The sequence below is a fragment of the Pipra filicauda genome, unplaced genomic scaffold, assembly GCF_003945595.2.
Source record: "Pipra filicauda isolate LSUMZ 115617 unplaced genomic scaffold, ASM394559v2 scaffold228_size1260155_pilon, whole genome shotgun sequence".
Classification (NCBI taxonomy): domain Eukaryota; kingdom Metazoa; phylum Chordata; class Aves; order Passeriformes; family Pipridae; genus Pipra; species Pipra filicauda.
The window spans coordinates 19,765-38,449 of record NW_024104341.1 but is presented as its reverse complement, the minus strand read 5'-3'; the positions used below and the strand labels follow the sequence as shown (position 1 = coordinate 38,449).

Sequence of the window (18,685 nt, the reverse complement as noted above, 5' to 3'; positions counted from 1 at the left end):
TACAAATAAAGAATAACTACGAAGTCATGGGCAGATAATTACAGACAGTAAGGTACAGTTAAGAGAAAATAATCAACATTGTCATTATTCTGTCCAAACTAGTAAATTCAGTGAAGAAAATAAACACTTTGCTTTGGATTTCAGCTACACCAGTTCAGCAATAGATGAATATAAAAGTATACCAAAATTTTAATTATAATACTGTTATTCAAGATAAACAGAATATGGAAACCAGATTTTGACAAGGCTCTGGTGCCATTATTTTGCCTTCAATGAACACTGAATTTTGGGGGGAAGGGGGGGAACCCAGACAGGTATCATGGTGCTTTTGGTATAGGTAACTAACACATATTTAAAGAGTTATTTCATGAAAATGCTAAACAGTAATTCCTCTGGGGGGCATTTTAAAGCATCACTTTACTCAAGTGAAATAGAGCATTTCTTAACCTTTGCTGATGGCTTGTATCTCAGCAATATTTGGAATTCTGTCATATATACACAAATATCCTATGTTCTATACCTGCATTATATTTGCACAGGAGTTACTGGTGCTGTTTGGAGCATTTATAAAGTCACTACACAGATGAAAAGGTTGCTGCCCTGAAAACCAGGCATAAGAACTGCTGAAATTTACACGGACCCCTCGAGTTTCACCCCTGCAGCTGAACATTCAGCCAGTGGGAGAAAATAACAACACTTGGACGGCACGAAGAAAAAAAACCGAGTTTTTGGTATTTATTTTGATAGATCAGAATAGACTTTCATCCCCATTTCTCTCCTTTATAAACCTGTTATTTCTTTTACCCGTTATTTCTTTTACCTGCTTATCAGTGCCTTTTGCCTACAGGCTGCCTGCCCGCTCTGCTACACCAGTGTCCCTACAAAGATACAAAGACGGGGTTTGTCACCATTTGATGACTCCGACAGAAGCGGCTGTTCAGGGACTGAACCTTGTAGGAGAGAAATCAGCTTCACCCGGCTCGCTAAACGACTGCTATAGAAATGCTAGCGGCCCCGATCAGCCCTGTGCCGCTGTGAGCTCGCCAGCCAGGGGTCCTCAGGGGAAGGGGTGTTGGATAGGGACCGGGATGGGGAAGGCTGCCGGCGGTACCTGCACCAGGGCCGCCTCCCCGCCCCGGCGTCACTCAGCTGCGCCAGCCGCCCGCTGTAGGACCGCAGGGGCGGCCTGCACGATGCCTGAGCTCTATTTCGTTCGGGTCTTTAAAAAAAACCCCAAAAAAACAAACAACTACAAAGAAAGAGTTTAACACCCTTTCCGACCCCCCTCCCCGCCGTGTACGCGCGTGGTCCGCCAGCGCTCTGGGAACAAGGCGTTGGGTGCTCTTTAGCCCGGTGCTTGCTGAGTGCAGCGAGGCCTTTCGCGGGCGCCCGCTTATAAACCTCAGGCGCTCGCTGGAGCAGCCCCGGGCAGCGGGTCCTTCTTCTCCGCTCGGGCGGCAGTGGCGGCTCCTGGTTCATGTGAGTGTCCCGCGGGGGCCGCAGCGGCTCTGCCTCTACCCCTGGTCTGCCCCTGCCCTTGGCTCTGCCCCAGGCTCTGCCCCTGCCCTTGGCTCTGCCCCTGGTCTGCCTCTGCCCTTGGTCTGCCCCAGGCTCTGTCCCTTCCCCTCGCCCGCTCCCAGCGCCCCTACGGGTGCCTCACCCCGGCAGTCCCTCGCCAGCCGCCAGGCCACTGGGCCGTGGCGGCCTCACGCCCTGGCGCTCCCCCGGGGGCCGGCCCGAGCTCCCTGGAGTGGGCGGGGGGGGGGAGCCTGGCAGGGCCCCGCTAGTTTGCTGCTACTAATCGTCTCCGAGCCGCCAGAGCTAACGCAGGTGGGCTGTAGCAGGGATTCTTTGCGGAGGGGCAGGATGGGAGCCGCGAGCTGCGGAAAGCGGCGCTAAACTCGTGGTTCAGTTCGCGCGTGGGATTTGCTCGCAGGGCTCGACGTGCTCTGTGACTGTAGGGCGGCTTTGCAAACGCAGACGCCGCGCTTTGAGCGGAGGACGCGCCTGCACCCGAAGGAGTCCATCCAAAATCAGTTGTGTTCGTGCATGCAGCCCTTCCCCTGGAATGAGGGCTTGGAAGAGGCGTGATGGTGGGCTGTTGGAGGAAACGCTATAATAGCCTGGGAAGTGCAGGCGCGGAGAATCTATGAGCTTTGCACAGGAAAGGCTGTTACTAGTGGGAAAGTAAATGCTGCCTTAGTTTGGATTGTGGAACATTCGTTATGCCTTTCAATAAACTTCACTGAGCGAAAAGTTCAGTATTTGGTCCATCCTCAGTAGAGATACTGTAAAGTTTTAACATACAGCGCATACTGTATTTGGGAATGGATGCAGTGGATAACAGGGGCGAGCTTATGCGTTATTGCTTGTTAGGTCACATTACAAGTGCACAGCCAACCAGCACATGGCAACACTGCTAAAGTGCTGTATAACCTTAGGCTGACCTGTAAGGTTCTCTGAGCTGGGTTTAGCAGCTGGCAAAATGAACAAAATACTGCTGCAAACTAAGTAATATTTGCATTTCTTGCTCTGTCTGTTTCTTTAACTCAGAAATTTATTTTTTTCAATGATATCATTGCTTTTCACAAATAGTTTTGTGGTTCAGGATACTTCCATGAACTCTGTAGCGAGGTGAGGCAGCAGGGATTCAATACAGCATCCTGGCTTTGTATGTCCTTATGATTCACTTGCTGTATTATTCTCCAGTTACGTTTAAATTTTATTATGCTGTTTGGCAAACCTGTTGGAAGATAAGTCCAAAATCTGTAAAATCAAGCAAAACCGAAGTCCCAAACCTGAATTTTTAATACTGGATATTGTTAAAAATTTTAAGGCCTTAAAAATGGGTTAGTAAAGTGATGGAGTTTTTGTTTGTTTGTTGGGGTTTGGGTTTGTTTGTTGTTTTTTGTTGTTGTTGCTGTTTGGTTTGTGTTTTGTTTTCTTAGCTAGCCTCAAGGGTCATTGCTTATCAGTGTCATAATATATTTTCTCCACTCTGTTACAACTTAACAATATATTCTTGTTACAGCAATTTTGACTTAAAAGTATTTTAAGCAATATATCTGTGAGTTGCTTTCATGTTTTAGCTCTACTGGATCCTGAATGTGCAAGATGTTGAGGGCAGAGTGATTTAAGTCAAAATGATTGTTAAAACCATTTTCAGCAAGCTTCTGCTCAGGAATGTCTTTTTCCAGTTGTTAGTATGAAACTTGTGCATATTTTCTCTATATTGCTATAGCTGTATTCATTTCTTTTACACCTTTAAATGTAAATAGAGAAGGAAATAACTCTTATTCCCCAGACTGAAAGCAGTGGACCGTGTGAAGAAAATGGTATCAAATGAAAAAGGGTATTTGCTTAAAACAGTCCATCAGATTGGAAATAATTGGGCTCTTGAGTTGCCTAGGGCCTTGAGGACTTGATGCCTCTGAATGAAGCATATTTGAGTGGGAAAACAGTCTGAAAAATAAATTTAATGCAGCAAGGTGTGTTTATGCTGCTTTGACATCATTATAACTCTCAGTAAGCATGAATTTAACAGTGGTAAGTTAACCTAGGGCCTCTTTATTGAAGGAGGGCTAAACAGTCCATGGATATTTCTTCATTCTTTTGATTTAGGAGATATTGTCTGTAATGGCTTTTCTTCTAAAATATTTGACTGAAGTCTGTTTAATACATTACTGTCTTTTCAGTTAGGTATGTTATCCAAGAAGACTAGGAATGAAGTTAATTGTGTGCCACGAGGGCGGGGAGGGGGAGCAAACAGCCCCCTAGGACTTATTAAGCTTTGCAAAGTATTTTAAATCAAATAATACCATTTTCTTAAAATTAATTTTGACAACCAAAAATTTATAAGATTCTAGTCTACTTGAGTCTTTGACTTTCTGTTGACCTGGAAGTTTCACGATATTGTTTTCCTGAAAAGAGAACTATAAAACATTGTGTGAGTAATGCTCTGTCATGCAAGGTGTATTGGCGGCATTCCTCCCTTTTCTTCTTCTTAGTTCTTTCTAAAGTTGTGTGCTTAATATCCTTGGTAAAATTACATTCTTGAAGGACAGGGTCCCAATTTAGAGAATGTTGAAATATATATACTTAACTGTAGTGTTTATCACTGAAATTTCATGCTATATGCTTTACACACTGAATTCTTTATTTAAGTGACATGTCATCACAACAATTTGATTGGTATTTCCGAATCTTAATCTTTTATTTGTTAATCTTTTATTTTTGTTCCTTGAACTCCACAGAGACATGGTTGTTTGTAACTGGGGGTTGGTGTGTATGTGTGTGTGTGTGTTTCTTAAATTAGGACTAAAGTAGAAAGTTAAAAACTTTCATTTTATATTAGTCCATAATATATTGAGATACAGTACACTCATTTCAGTTGGCATGAAACTTTAAAAGCAGCTTCTGGAAATATTGTATGAATGCCTCAAAATACTGCTATACTTTTATTACACAGCATGTTTTATACTGTAGAACCATGCTAGTTTGAATTATGAGATAGTAAGAGACAACATAAGGTAATAATCAACTGTAGTAATTTGTGTTTTCTTTCTGAATTAATAAACCACTTCTAAAATTGCTGCTTTATATAAATTCACTAATTGTCAATAGAATCAAATTAGAAAACTATCACTTTCTCAGCTTCCCTGCGCCTTCCTCCTTGAAGTAGAATAAATAATCTTATGGATGTCATGTTACTCTGTTCATTTCTTAAAAAACCTTAAGAAGCAGCAGAGAGAGCTTAACATCAGACTGAGGGGTGGATCCTGAATTGGCAAGAAAAAACACATATCGAGATCCAACATATAAGTGTTATCCAGGACCTGCCCAGACCAAGAATGAAAAGAAAAATTGAGTTCTTGAGTGCCTACAAACCCCACCTACTTTACAAGTCCCTGTGAACGTACTTAGGAAATACCTATATAATAGAAATAACATAAGCAGTTGTCATTAGAAGGATTGATCAAATGTGCAGGAAGACAAATCTGTTACCAACCGTAGTATTTTTTAACTTTTCTAATTATGGTTTGATTGCTGTGTGTCACCGCTGTCGTGTGAATGTATTCGTTCATATTTGTCTCTTCTAAGGGAGAGTTTCCTAAAACCTAAAGAAGGTCAAGTGCTAGGCAACATAGATAAAACTGAGGAGTCAGCTTAGAAAGCAGCTACTAGGAACATCAGATGTGGGCAAAGCAAACAGCACCTCTTATTTCTTGTATGAGTTACATGATGTCAGTTGAGCAAGACCCCCAGAAATCTGTTTATTCTTCTTAACAGTTGTGTGTATGGTTCTTACCTTTACCAAGAAACATTTCCCCTGATAGATTTCCCGTCGTACTGGGTGTGAGGGGGAAATCAATGTTTATTTTTTATTTCCGTGGTTACCTTAGTATTAAACAGTAAGGGGGTGGAAAAAAGGTCTCTGGCTTCCCCCTCCCCCCGTTGTGATGGAAACCATCCTTACTCATAATTTAATATAATTTAAAAAAGGTTTGAATATTTCTCAAAGCAGTCTTCTGCTTTATTATTTTAAATTATTTTTAATATATAATTTATTTATTTTTTTTGGTGCTTGGGAAAAAGTACTTTCCTTTAAAAAAATTCTTCTAAGGAAAATCTTAGTGACTGCAGATCAGTAAGTCATCAGCTAAAGTTTTCACAATTTTTTTTCTTGGAGAATGAGAAAATAGAGTGCTGTCTGCATTATGATGTTAGAGGTCAATTTATTCAGAGTGAGTGTAAATTTAATACGTTATTTTACTTCACAGGTGGTTTCTTTCTCCTGCTTTCAGAGTTAGCAAATCTTTTATGTGTATTTTGTTGTCCCAAATAAACACACTTGAATATGTGGAAATATCACAGAATGGTAACTTTTATTAAATGTTTTTTAAACTTAAATAAAACTCATGGATATAAAAAAGGGAAATATTATTTGGTTTGTAACACCAGGTGTAACAAAAAGACCTTGGCAGAAGAGGAGCAAAAGATCTCAATTGTTCTCATCTATTATATCTTAATCACTTCTGACAGATGTTTGCCTAACCTGTTTTTAAAACCTTCCAGTGATGGATATTCCACAACCTGCAAAGGCAGCCTGTTCAGTCTATTACTGTTACTTGAAAGTTTTCCAAAACTCAAATCTTGCATTCTTTTTGATGTCTGCATCAGACCTGGTGAACAGTTTAGTCCCATTCTCGTACCAGCTTGCTTTCTGTTTGAAGAATGAGACCAAGTCTCCCATTTATCTTCTCTTCTGTAGACTAAACAGCTATACTTCTTTCAAGCTTTTTGATCTTCTTTGAAGTGTCTTTAAGAAGCTGAGAGACAGGAAAGGGGAATCTGAACAAAGGCAGATCTCTGTGGCAGTTGTAGGGAGTCTTGAGTATGTATGAGTGCAATGTTAGTATTGCTTGAGCAGCTGAGACAGTGTGCCTATAATAAAATGTGTCTAGTCAAGATTTCCTGACTTGCTTCTCCTTTATTTACTCCTGTTTCCCTCACACTTGTTTTCTAGAGAAATTGCAAGTTTGAGCTGACTTTTGTTTTTTTAACTGGAGTGGGGAGGCATGGCAGGGTAATAAGTTCCCACATCAGAAGTTGTTTTCTGTAGTTTTTTTGGTGTGGTGTTAATTGATTAAGTCATTAGTTGCCCTTGGGCAAATTTTCTAATGGCGAAGTCCATAACAAGCATGAAATATTTTGCAAGCAGGTATTTTCCTCCTGAAAATATAGCCCCTGTCGTTCCAGTCAATTGAATAGATCTGATAAATGGAACAAGGGAAAGTGGTTTTTGAGCGTAATAAAAATGTGCTAGTTTGCTTGGGTAGTACGACTGCTCCAAATGTTTTGAGATTGTAATTTTTTGAAATCTTGGAGCAGAGCATCTTTCAGTTGTTCACTTGCATGTTTGTGATTTGTTTTGTTTAAATGTGTTTTGTCAGAATATTGTTGGTTGGTTAGTGGCCTTCTGGTAAGGGTAGGTCACCTGTTCTGTCTACAGAATCTGAGGAGGGAACATTTGTCCAAAACCTTTTTATTGTCCATACAGAGTGTGAACATTAATACAGATATGAATTACTTTTAAAGGCATAAGTGAGGAAATCATCTCTGCCAACCAAGATGAAAGATAAGGTTTCTCTGAGGTTACAGTAACTTGGAGTTATGGTAATCTGAAATTGATCCATTGTGATGATTAAATGCATCAGGGAGCATGTATAAGAGCAATTGTAATCACTTGTTGACACTTGCTGTTTCTAAAGAAAATTACTTTGATACCTTACTGAAATGAGAATTGGATAAATTCTTCTTTGCCGTTTATGTTTTCAGAGAGAAATTCCAGAAAAGAGAGACCCTCTGCTTACCTAACTTTTGCAATTTTTGTTACGCTCCATAATTTTGTGTACAATTATGGAATTGCGGGTTGGAAGGGACCTTAAAGACCATCTGGTTCCAACCACCCTGCAGGCAGGACACCTTCCACTTGACCAGGTTGCTCAAAGCCCCATCTGATTTGGCCTTGAACCCTTCCAGGGATGGGACATCCACAGCTTCTCTGGGCAACCTGTTCCAGTATCTCACCACCCTTAATCCTTAAATTCTTATTCCACTTTATATTAACAACCTAGAAACTGTTCCTTGACTTTTAAAACTGTAGAGAGGAAAGATTAAATTACCATTCATATTAGAAAGCAATATATACTGTATATAATCATCATCTGTTAAACACAATTCATGTAGAATTCATTCTTTCCTCAGAATTCTGAAAAACTGACAGATTCTATGCTGGATTAGAAGAAAATTTAATTCCTGAAACATCATCAAAAATTGCCTCAAGTTAGCAAATCTTTTCTTGAGGTCATTTGGCTCAATCTTTTGGCATAAAACTACCTATTATGGAACACTTTTATTTCCATTTTCTTCTCATCAGGAGCTTTCCCAACATAACTTCTACTGAATACAAACTAATAGTTTAAAGATTAGTCTCTGACTTCAGGACCCTCTCTCGGAAACGATCCATGGCCATTGGATCTGGTTTCTGTCCCAGTGTGTTTCTCAATTACAGTTTAATATACAGCTTTGTAGTGGCATCTTGTTTCAGACTCTGAAGATCAGTGAACAGATCATTTCAGCAGCTCATTTGTCTGGGGCAGCTGGGGACTGCTATTCCCCTAGGAGCACAGGGGCTCACACAGGGCATATGGGAGATGCTGCGTTTGGCTTAGTCGCAGCTGCTCTGGAGTGAAGGGCCTGAGTTTGCATCTGTCCTGGTCCTACTGTGAGGTTTGAAACCTTCTGTGTGAAGGGCTCTAGTAATTGGTAACAGTGACACACTAAGGAAGTCACTGTTGCCAACTAGGATGTGACACTAGGGAAATTCATCTTTTCTTAGGGGTTCAGTTACCCTGCTGCATCACAGTGGGTAAGTAATTTCACATCCAAATGACCATCTATAAAATAATGCTCATGATTAGAACTGGGCACAGATCTTTTTTTTTTCCCTTTGCATTTTACTGAAAACTTACCTTCAAGGTAGCACTTTTTGAAGATGTTAAACCAAGATATTCTAATTGAAAATAATTGTTTGAAAAGGATTGGATTTTCAATAAAATAATTTGTAACACAGCAAAATTAGAGTTTAGCTCAACTTGTCTTAAAGCTTCTTTTGTTTCCATAGTTTGAATCCATAGATGAAAAATGACTATTCCCCAAAAGCTACTTGGAGGATTCTTCTGTCAGAGACTATCAGTCTTAATAGCTGACATCAACCCTTTCAACATCCAAGACGAGTGCACAGGGAGTTTTGTTTCTGTAATTTTTTTCCCCTTTACACAGATCTATTAAAAGTGGGGAAATCATTTTCATCCTAGAAGGTTTAAAAGCTGTGAACCTCAAGAGCTTCTCACTACATACAACTACAAAGGAGGCTCTGAAATGCAATTACATAACTGCTTGCTTTTTTTTTTTTTGGTACTGTTAAAAGATACAATATTGCCGTGCTTTCTCTCGAGCAGTGCTTAAATATTTATAGAAGACATGGTCCAGAAGTTTACCTAGACTAACATACTATTAACTCGAACAGTGCTGTGCTGGACTGCCCAGTGGGCTACTGAGCATACTTACTTTGAAATTGGGTTATCAAGTGCTCATAAAGGCAGATATTTAGTTACAGTGGTGTTCTTTTCAGTACCAGTGTGTGAAAATTTTTGTGAGAAGTTATTGATGACTATGTAATATTAAATTAACAGAGGGAAGAAGAAAGTGAGGGCACTGTCCTGTAGCAGCTACAGTTTTGCAAGAGATGCTATAACGTAATCAAAAAATCCTCTTGATATTCTCTTTTAGTTTAGAATATAGAAAACAACTTGAGAAAAAAGACTTTTCAAGATGGCTCTTTTTTGTTTGGGAAGGTAATTTCCGTGTGTCAGCTGGAATAACTACAATAGTCAAAAGCCTTTTGTTTGCATGGGGTAAAATAAGCATATAAAATCTGATCAGTCGTTCTCTGTTAATTGTTTCTCGTTTCTAAAAGAAAAATATATGTTAAATATAAGCACCATTTTTTGTACAGGAAGAAGGGGTGGGGTTTTTTCATGCAAAAGATATCTTTCTTTCAAAATTCGTTTTGTTTCAAATCAGTAGAAGATCTGAAATAACTCTGTCTTAGTATAACCCTTTGGATTGAGGGGAAGGAAAGGGGGCATTTTGTTTTCAAGTATCTGTCGAATTGTTACTTTGTACTCTTTATGTAGAAATGATTGACAGGTAGTTGCTGTAGATTTTTTGCTTCAGAAGTTGCTTGTTTTCCTGCTGGGAATAACAAAGTCTTCTTCTGCAGAAATGTAAATCTACTCAAAACTTTTCTTCAGAGTTCCTTTGTTTTGTCTCCAAAAGGGAAAAATACTATTATATTTCTTCCACAGAAGTTAAAATATTAGTCCAAAAGGGTAGATAGTTAGCAATAGCTATATCTGGAGATTTTTTTTCTAAGTCGATGAGAGATGCCTGCTAGGAATTTTAAGTCTCTTCACTCTGTATGTGATAAAAGGAAAGACCTATGTTTTGAGGCTGATGTCAGGAATATGCAGTGGAAGATACTGCTGGCATGTGGTTTGTTGTTGTCAGCCCACTATTTTTATATATATATGAATATATAAAACTGCATTTAGACTTTTCACTCTGCAGCTGAATAAATAATTTTCTCTGCTCAGGGTTGTTTAGTGTCTTTATAGAAGATTGCAACTGCAGGCTCAAAGTTGGGCAAGGACTGCTTTTCCCCTTAAGGCTTTGACCACTTTGTTGCTCCCAATTAAGAGGTGTTTGCCATTGTTCTTGTGTTGATTACTCACAGACACATGGGCACATAAACATGCACGTCTTCAGTTTTTTCTTCAGATTTTATTTGGCCCTTATAAAGAATACCTAAAGTTCCTGCTTCAGTAAATACCAGCAGTTGTTAATGTGTCTGAAGTTAGAGAACACTGATTTTTTCACAATACATCTGCATGATGTCTGCTGAATGCTTTTGTGAATAAATAATGGTTATTTTTAACCTTAGCACTTGCTTTAGCTGAGTGGCTAAATCCCGTTTTCCTCTAGCTTTTCTACAAGATACAACTTTTATATGTAAAAAAGCTGATATTAATGGAAAAGTAGTAAATGTCAAGATTCTTTTTTAACACAGTTGGACTGTGTTAGATAACCAGTAGACAGGTTTCAGACATTAAGAGTATTATGAATTGAAATTGAACGGGGGGATCAACGTTCCTGTGACCTACCTAATTAACACCATTATTTTACAGACTATGGCTGACATAAAATACATTACTTAGTGATATTCTTATTCCCAAACTCTTCAAATTTCTGAGGAGAAGATATTTTTAAAGTGTCTTTTTAGCAGCTAGGTTTTTGACAAGGGTTATTATCCTTACTGCTCTGACAGACCTAAAAGAAAAATACTAGATTTTAAGAGATACTTTTAAAATATATTTTTGTTCCTAACTGAGAGCTGTCTTAAGGGAGAGGGTATAAACATTTCTTACTTTCTTTACCTTTTTATAACTGCTGTACTTGTTCTAAATTAATGAGGTAGTGTTAATTTTCACTTGACTTAGGATAAAGTTGCAAAAATCAATAAAGTGCTTAAGAAACTGTTCTACTTGGCAGCAGCAGGTAGATTTCAGTGCAATTCTGATTCTTCTCTCTGATTTATGAGTAGTTTACTCTGTAGTTACAACAGTAATCTAAAGCTTCCACTCCCCAGTAAAACCCTAGAGGATGAACCACAGCACAGATTCTTCGAGTTCCTGTGGCATGTGCTGACCTTGCAGGCTTGTCCAGATGCAGCTGAGTCCTCTTAAATTTCTGAATTTATAGGCATATGTGTGTGTCTGTAATTGTAAAGTCCATCACCTTTCAAGGAAGTTTTATGAGGATACTTTGAGACATGAGTAGCAGATACTTTTTAATATGTATTTATATGTTTATATTTGTATATACACACATGTATATATGTACAGTGGTAACAACTGGATACACTGTGGTTTGGAAATTTAAGCTTTTAAATTTATAAAAAACCCAACAAAACAAAAGAAAAACAACAACAAAAAACACTACAAAAAAACCTGTCAGTTTTTGACGTAAACTTTCTGTTCCAAAGAACTGTGATGTATATTAGGTTTGGAAATCGGTAATTAAGGTCAAAGAAATGAGGCAGCACATTGCATCTTTTTCATCATGGGATTTATGTGAGAATTCCTTGTGTACGTGGTGATCATTTACCATAAGATTTTGATAGTATTATTAAAATATTGACAGAGTGGGATTCAAAAGATACACACTACTAAAAAATATATCAGGCTGTCCAACTCTTTTGGCATATGAGCTGCTACTTAAATTGCAGACTGTACTACAAAGCACAACCAGATGAATCTCTACGGAACTTGCAGGGGACCTGGCAGATGTACCGGGTGTGTAACCTGTTGAGACTTGAGTTGAGCAGCACATAGAAGTTGCTTTTCTTGAGCCATGTTGTGAGCCATCGATGTCTATTGAATTACGGGGCAGACTTCTCAGATTCATAAATTAAGGTGTAAATTTTGTTACAGACCACATCCAAATGCTTGACTGCTGCCTTAACCTGGACAGAACTCCTTAAGGGTAGTCATGTCTCTGTTTAGTCCTTGGAGTGTCTAGAGGTGGGAAAGAGTACAAAGTTGATTCAGAATTGGACTGAGGAAAGCATTAGTAGAAACTTCTCCCTGAACAGACATTTAGCACAAGTTTACATCAGGGATGTGAATGAAGCTGCAAATACTCTTAACCTTTTGAATATTGCAGTTGTAGTGTGTTAAGATACGATGCAGTTAATTAATATGCTGTGGGATCTACTAACGTCTTAAAATGCAAATAGAACAAAGTACTAAAATAATTTTTTACTTCTGACTTGTGTTTTTGACGATCTCTACCATACAAATCAAAGACATTCCTTTTAATGCAAGTCACTTTTAAAGTAAAAATTTCATTCTTCTACCTTATTTACTTGAATGTGTGCTTGGTTTACTTCCTCATGTATTGCTACTCATAGATTTGATTTTTGTCTGTCTCGTTAACGCTGTGACTTGCTTGTAACTTTGGTACATCGTTCACTTTCAAGGCAGACTTGTCTTCGTGTTTAAAAATAGTCATTACTTAATAACTTCTGTGGCCTCAAAATTGGTACCAGTAGAGGGGCCTTTTGTTGTATGATGTTCCATCACGTTTAAAAAATCTCTTTCATGCTGAAGTGTTTTTCAATATGAAAAAGTTCAGTTTTGTGTGTTTTTACTATTTACAGCCCTTTAAAATAGAGAGGGGTAGGCTCTTAGGACTACTAAAAGACCTGTCTGCAGCTGGGATTGAGCCTGATTTATCTGGCAGCCAGAAGGGTTGGACTGTAGTCTCCAGAGCTAGCAAATCATTCCATAGAGCTGACATTGCTACTTGGATGAACTGTGTTAGACACTTTGGTTGTTTGAAAGTCTGCGAAGTGATTATTCTGGCTCTCTCATTGCCAAAGATGTGAGTTGAAACAACATATGGCAGAAATGTACAAGTTTGTCTACTAATTTGTTGCTTGGCAAATTACTTTCAATACCTTCTACACAGAAGCTTATAAATTATGAATACTTGATAAATTATTTTTAAGAACTAAAAGAAAAAAATAATCAAGCTGTTCAACTGTTTAAAGTCCCAGTTATTGCAATCACATTTGGAGAGAAAGGAAGATAAGAGTCCTGATGTCCCTCTGCAGTTGTGAGTCTCTAAAGCTGTATTGCCATACTTTACAACACCCTCTTACATTTTAGGCTGTAATTTCATTTTGCTCATATTATAAAAGGCATTCTTTCTTTAGAAAAATACAAGGGTAGTAGTTAAAATTTCATTTGATCTTTTATAGTGCCCAAATTTCTAGTACCTGATAGGGGATCGCTGGTCTAGTACTGAGAGTTCAAAATCAGGTTCCATGATGATTCATTTGAAAATGATTTCTAGATTTTGACTTTTTATACTGCAATCCATCCATATTGCTCAAATTTTGAAAAAAACCCCAACAACAAATCAGTTGTGTTTTTTGTTATATTTGTTGGTTTGGGTTTTTTTTTTACCTTTTTGTTTGTTTTTTATTTTTGGAGGGGTTGTTTTTGTTTCGGTGGAGGGGGGGAATTTTTTTGTTTGTTTCTTTGTTATATGATTTTGGCTTTTTTTTCATACTGTTGTTTTTCAAATGCTTGCCATTGTTCTGCCAAAACCATTTTGCTAATGTTTTGATATAATCCTTTGCTGTGCTTGGAGAAGGACCTAGGTGAGCATCTGCATTTTGAACACTTACACATATTTGCTTAAGACCTTAAATTATATTTTCAAGTGTGTAAACTTTGACAATGGGAGATTCAGGAAACCTACATTCTTCCCTTACAGAGCTAACAATATACTTAATTCTGAAAGACAGATGAACTGGTAGTTAAATCTTAACTGATATGTGCATGTCTCTTCAATGTGCTTGAAATGATATTTAAGTGTAATGGGGTGCAGTATATCTTTTTTTTGCTGTATTATAACAAGAAAACTATGGTTTTGATTGCGACTGAGTAATCTCAAATAATGCAAAAGTATCTAATGCCTAAGATACCTCTGTTTTCTTCTCAGCATCATATTGCTTGTTATTGATACCTTAGCCTTATATATACAAGTTTAAAAGGCACAATTTTTTAAACCTGTTTGTGAATAGCTTCATGGTTTACTTTATTTATTTTGTGAATTATATTTTTCCACAGATAAAACTCTGGTAAATCTGCATTTCTGATAAGTAAATCTGATTTTCTCTGTCTATTGAAGCCTAGAAACACTTAATCTTTTAGAATCACATTTCCTGAAAAGGAACATTTGGGTGTAAAAGCCATGATTGTGTTTTACAATGTATAACAGGTATAAAACCAGTGAAATACCCAATCTTTTGTAGTAGTGATAGGTGTAAGTGCATGAAACTTACTGAATATACGTGATTTCCAGAGTGTCCTAACAACAGAACTGTATTACTGCAAATTTGTAACTGCTTTAGGCCATTGCCTCCTGAATGATGAATTGAGAACTGCTGCTGATCTTCTTTGCTTTAGTTAGAGTGAAGCAGGGAGATGATCAAGTCAAAACTAAGACTTGATCTCAAAACTAATCAGTTGTAGCTCTCCTATGTTTTGTTTTGTTTTGGTTTTTTTTTAAATATAAAGTTTCATAGTTTTGAAAACTAGACCTTATGTTTTTCTACCAAAAATGTGAAATGATCAAATTGGATATTCTAAATCTTATCCAAAGATATTGACAACATCAGGTCTAGAATACTTTATCAGAAGTTAGGAGAAACCTTTAAGAGAGAATTGATTTTTAAAGCATGAATCTCAGTTCTCTGAGGCAGAAGATGGGACAAGTTAAAACAATAGCCTAGTTGCACTAATTCTTTGGTTTAGCCAAAGAAAACATATTTCCAATCTGTTTTCTTCTGTTCTAATCTGCTAACTACTGTTCCTTACTTTGCAGATTAAAAAGGTGTGATGTGAGATTCTCAGATCTGATTCACTGTATCCTGACAGTTCACAGAAGTGCAAAGCAGAGAAAGCAGAATCTGGCAAACAGCTGACACATTCTGTTATATTTATGGGTTTTTGTAAGATTGTCTGCCAGAAATGACCATACTTGAAAAAGATGCTCAGATAGAAGTGTTTGAACACTGTTCTTGAAGAAACAAAGTGATCGCTGGTACTTTGTGTCTTTTACAGAAAGTACAATACTTTGCTATGCAAGTTGGCCACATGGAGGAAGAAAAAGAGTTTAATTTCAGATCCGCTTGAGACTTAAGACCAAAAGCTTAGGAAGAGGAATTACCATTAAATGTTTTTTCTCTACCTTAGATTACTGGACTTTAGTTAACATTGGAGAAATTACCTCTGTGTTATCAATAACTTTTAGAATAAGCCACTGGTTTTGCTTCATAATTACAAACTTTTAATTTGAACAGATCATCTCAATTGAAAAGCAAACACGTCTTTTTGCAGACTTTTTTTTTCTCCTGTAGTGAGAAAATAAATCTTAGGTCTTGGTTGGCAGCCATTCATGAACGTGGCAGAGACATTCACCTCATAGGAGAATACCACCTGGGCCATTTTGTGACTATTTGCTGCTCTTTGGTAAAGATGAGTAAGATTGGCTTTGCCATAGGAATAGTTGATTCCTCCATAGCTAGCACAGAGGGAAGAGCAATGATGGGTCAGAGCAAAGAACTGTGCAATGGAGAATGCTGCCTATGGGTGGCGAGCTGTCAAAGTTTACCCTCTCACTGAGGAGGATTTTATGTGTATCTGGGAGAAGAAGACAGGAGAAGGAGGCACGGTGATTTTCTTTCATTTTACGTCATTTGAGACAAAGCTTGGCAACTTTTTGTCTCAACACATGCTCAGGTGACCAACTGAAACATAGGTGATATTTGGTTCTGTTGCATTAAGACCTGTGAGAAAGAACGAAAACGTAAGACTCCTGTCACCTAAGACAGCAGCACAAAACCTTACCAAATTGACAGTGCTGAAATGTAGCTGTGTCTCTGTCACTGAAACACTTCGTGTGCACATGGAGAACAGGTTGATCTGTTAAGTTCTGTAAGTAGGTTGTGCTAACCAGCCTGCAGGTTAGGTCTTGTGCAGTTAGTGATCTTACTTTTTGTGTTGACATTAGCAAAGCATTGCAAGAAAAAGCTGAGAACTTGGAAGTACTGAGCTTTTTAAAACCTCCAGCTGGAAAAAGGAACGCTCAGAGCTAATTATTTTAGGTTTTGGGAATCAATTGGCTTCCAATTTCTGGGTTTGAGGAGTTTTTTGTGTGTTTTTTTTTTTCTTTTTCATTTAATGATTGCTTTTCCAATAGTGAAAAGTAATTAGTTCCATGTTTGGACTGTGAATAGATTCCAAAACTAATTTTTAGAGTTTTAAGTTTTAAATTTTGCCATTAATTTTATGGGAGGTTAGGCTTTTTCTTGCTTTTAAAACCAGAATACTAATATTGATGAGTAAACTACAACAAGGTTTATGTTTTTAGCATCCTTTGTGTGTTCACTTTTTGATCTGGATGTATTCTAAGGTTGAGGCCAATGTTGATGAACCAATATTTGTAAAACATGTTAAAATTTTGGAGTAATTTGTACTATATGAGAAGTCTTAATTTGTTATAGAGAGTTTACCACTTTGGGGGCACTTCTACACTACTCGTTTTAGAGCAGCAAAGTAGAATAATGCCTCTTGTGAGGGTACTGCAGCTACTTAGAAGACCATAGGAGGCAGTGCTTTCTGTTTAAAAAAGATAGGCAACTCTCTTAATCAGCAAGTAGAATGCTGAGAAAATAAACAGCCTTTATGTGTTGATATGTAACCTAATGAATAACTGCAGGACTTGCATCTTTCATTTGAAGATTGAGTTCCATTGAGTGGAGCAAGTGGTTTTTGTAGCAGTTCTGAGTGTCTTGCAGGTGACACAGTGGTCCTCAGAGGTCTGAGATAAACGTTTCCCTTAGCTAAGCAACCAGATAACTTCAGGAGGTTCTCCTTTGAAGAAGGTCTGAATGTAGCTACTCCTTACTTGTTTTTCAAGGCTATTTTTTGTTTGAAGGGAAAGCAGCTAGTTAGGCACAATTACATGAAATTACTTTCAGTTGACCTTTGGGACATTTTCTCCAAAACAGGTCAGAATGATCTGTGATGAGATATGAGGCTGGTTTTTGAGCTATATTATTTCTGATTTTCTTTCCAATTTTCAGTTTGTGTATCAACCAGTAAGAGTTGGTTGGTTGAGGATTTTTTTTTGTGTGTGAAGTGGGAGGTAATATAGGGCAAAGGAAATAGGGGAAATATTAAAAAAAAAATTAAAAAATTGACTGCAGCCTTTGGTTATTGTAGTTCTAATATTTTTAAAGTGTTTTGTATTCTATAATAAAGGATAGGTCTTTTTCTTTTTTTTTTTTTTAATGTGTCTTTTTTAGGTACAGTTTTATGACTTTGCTGTATGGGTTCCTGTGCTTGTACAGCAGTTCACTTCAGCCTGTTGCCTTTTTATATTATCGTCGGAAATACCTATTTCTTTGTGTTATTTTTACAATACTGGCTTTACAGAAATTTATTTGACAAGTGGGAAAATGTCTACTCATTGTAATCATGTAACTTAATTTCCAGATCTTCAGTTCATTAGCCAACTTGGCTAAAATCTATAAAATGTACCAGTTCTATTCACTTTGAAGTTTTAGTAGCATTTTTGTTGTCATTGGCAAAGTTTCCACTGTTAGTATTGTGTTCCCGGGAGAGAATTTGTAGCTTGCAAGAAATCTTACTGGTATGCAGACAGTAATATCCCAGGCTTTGTACTGTGCTGTGTTGTGCCATAATAGTTTTGTGTCTGTTTCCATTTGACATCTAAATTAGTAACTTATTGGAATCACTATTTTCCTTTTTAAAACTCTATTTTCAGTCTACCCATGAAAACAAAATTATTTTCTTCTTAGCGGAGATTAATTTGAATATAAAAATCCTGGAGAGATGATTTTCCTGCTCTTTACTCCATGAGAATTTCTTTCTTTTAAAAGAAAAATCTACTGTGGATGACTGGAAGGTGTGATGGCAGTAATACTCTTACATCTTTAAGTGAGACAGTGTATGTAAAACAGGCTTTGATTGTATTACATTGAAAAGAAGGCAGGATGTTGGTTCATGCATCACGTTTGCAAGAGTAAGATGGCACATTTACAAGAGTGAGATGCCCCATGCATCATCTGATTATTGTGCCTCTCTCTGGCTTTGTCAGTTTTACTTTGGGAAATTTTAATTACACTCTTCCTGAATAACTGTAGTTTGTTTTCTGTTGGGTTGGTTTTTGGTTTTTTGTTTGGTTTTTTTTTTTAGATATGTAGCTGTGGAGAGTTATTTATAATATAAGATCAGATATCAACATACATTTTATACTTAGAATGCGCCAAAGGCAATATGTTGACACTGGCATGAGTGTGATTGTATCTGTTCACCTCTGGTATTTCTGAGTCTATTTCGTCTTCAGCGTGAGGTTTGCTGCAAATCCCAACAGAGAATATTTGTATGTTAAAACCAGATTT

The 18,685-nt window shown here is 37.6% G+C and overlaps 2 protein-coding genes across 6 annotated transcripts in view; one reads left to right on the top strand and one right to left on the bottom strand.

Moving 5' to 3' along the window:
- The window catches only part of TBCK (TBC1 domain containing kinase), a 100,641-nt gene extending 99,536 nt beyond the window's left edge, over window positions 1-1,105 (bottom strand). For both annotated transcript variants that reach the window (XM_039381503.1, XM_039381505.1), the window contains exon 1: window positions 821-1,105. The gene's annotated coding sequence lies outside the window, so the exon portion shown is untranslated. The remainder of the gene's footprint in view (window positions 1-820) is intronic.
- Window positions 1,106-1,397: 292 nt separating this feature from the next.
- The window catches only part of AIMP1 (aminoacyl tRNA synthetase complex interacting multifunctional protein 1), a 37,052-nt gene continuing 19,764 nt past the window's right edge, over window positions 1,398-18,685 (top strand). For 3 of the 4 annotated variants that reach the window (XM_027734631.2, XM_039381510.1, XM_039381509.1), the window contains exon 1: window positions 1,398-1,479. In XM_027734631.2, coding sequence (XP_027590432.1) covers window positions 1,478-1,479 — 2 coding nt within the window. In that variant the 5' untranslated portion in view covers window positions 1,398-1,477. Of the gene's footprint in view, window positions 1,480-1,602; window positions 1,831-18,685 lie in introns of those variants that run through there. The other variant, XM_039381511.1, reaches the window with a different exon arrangement.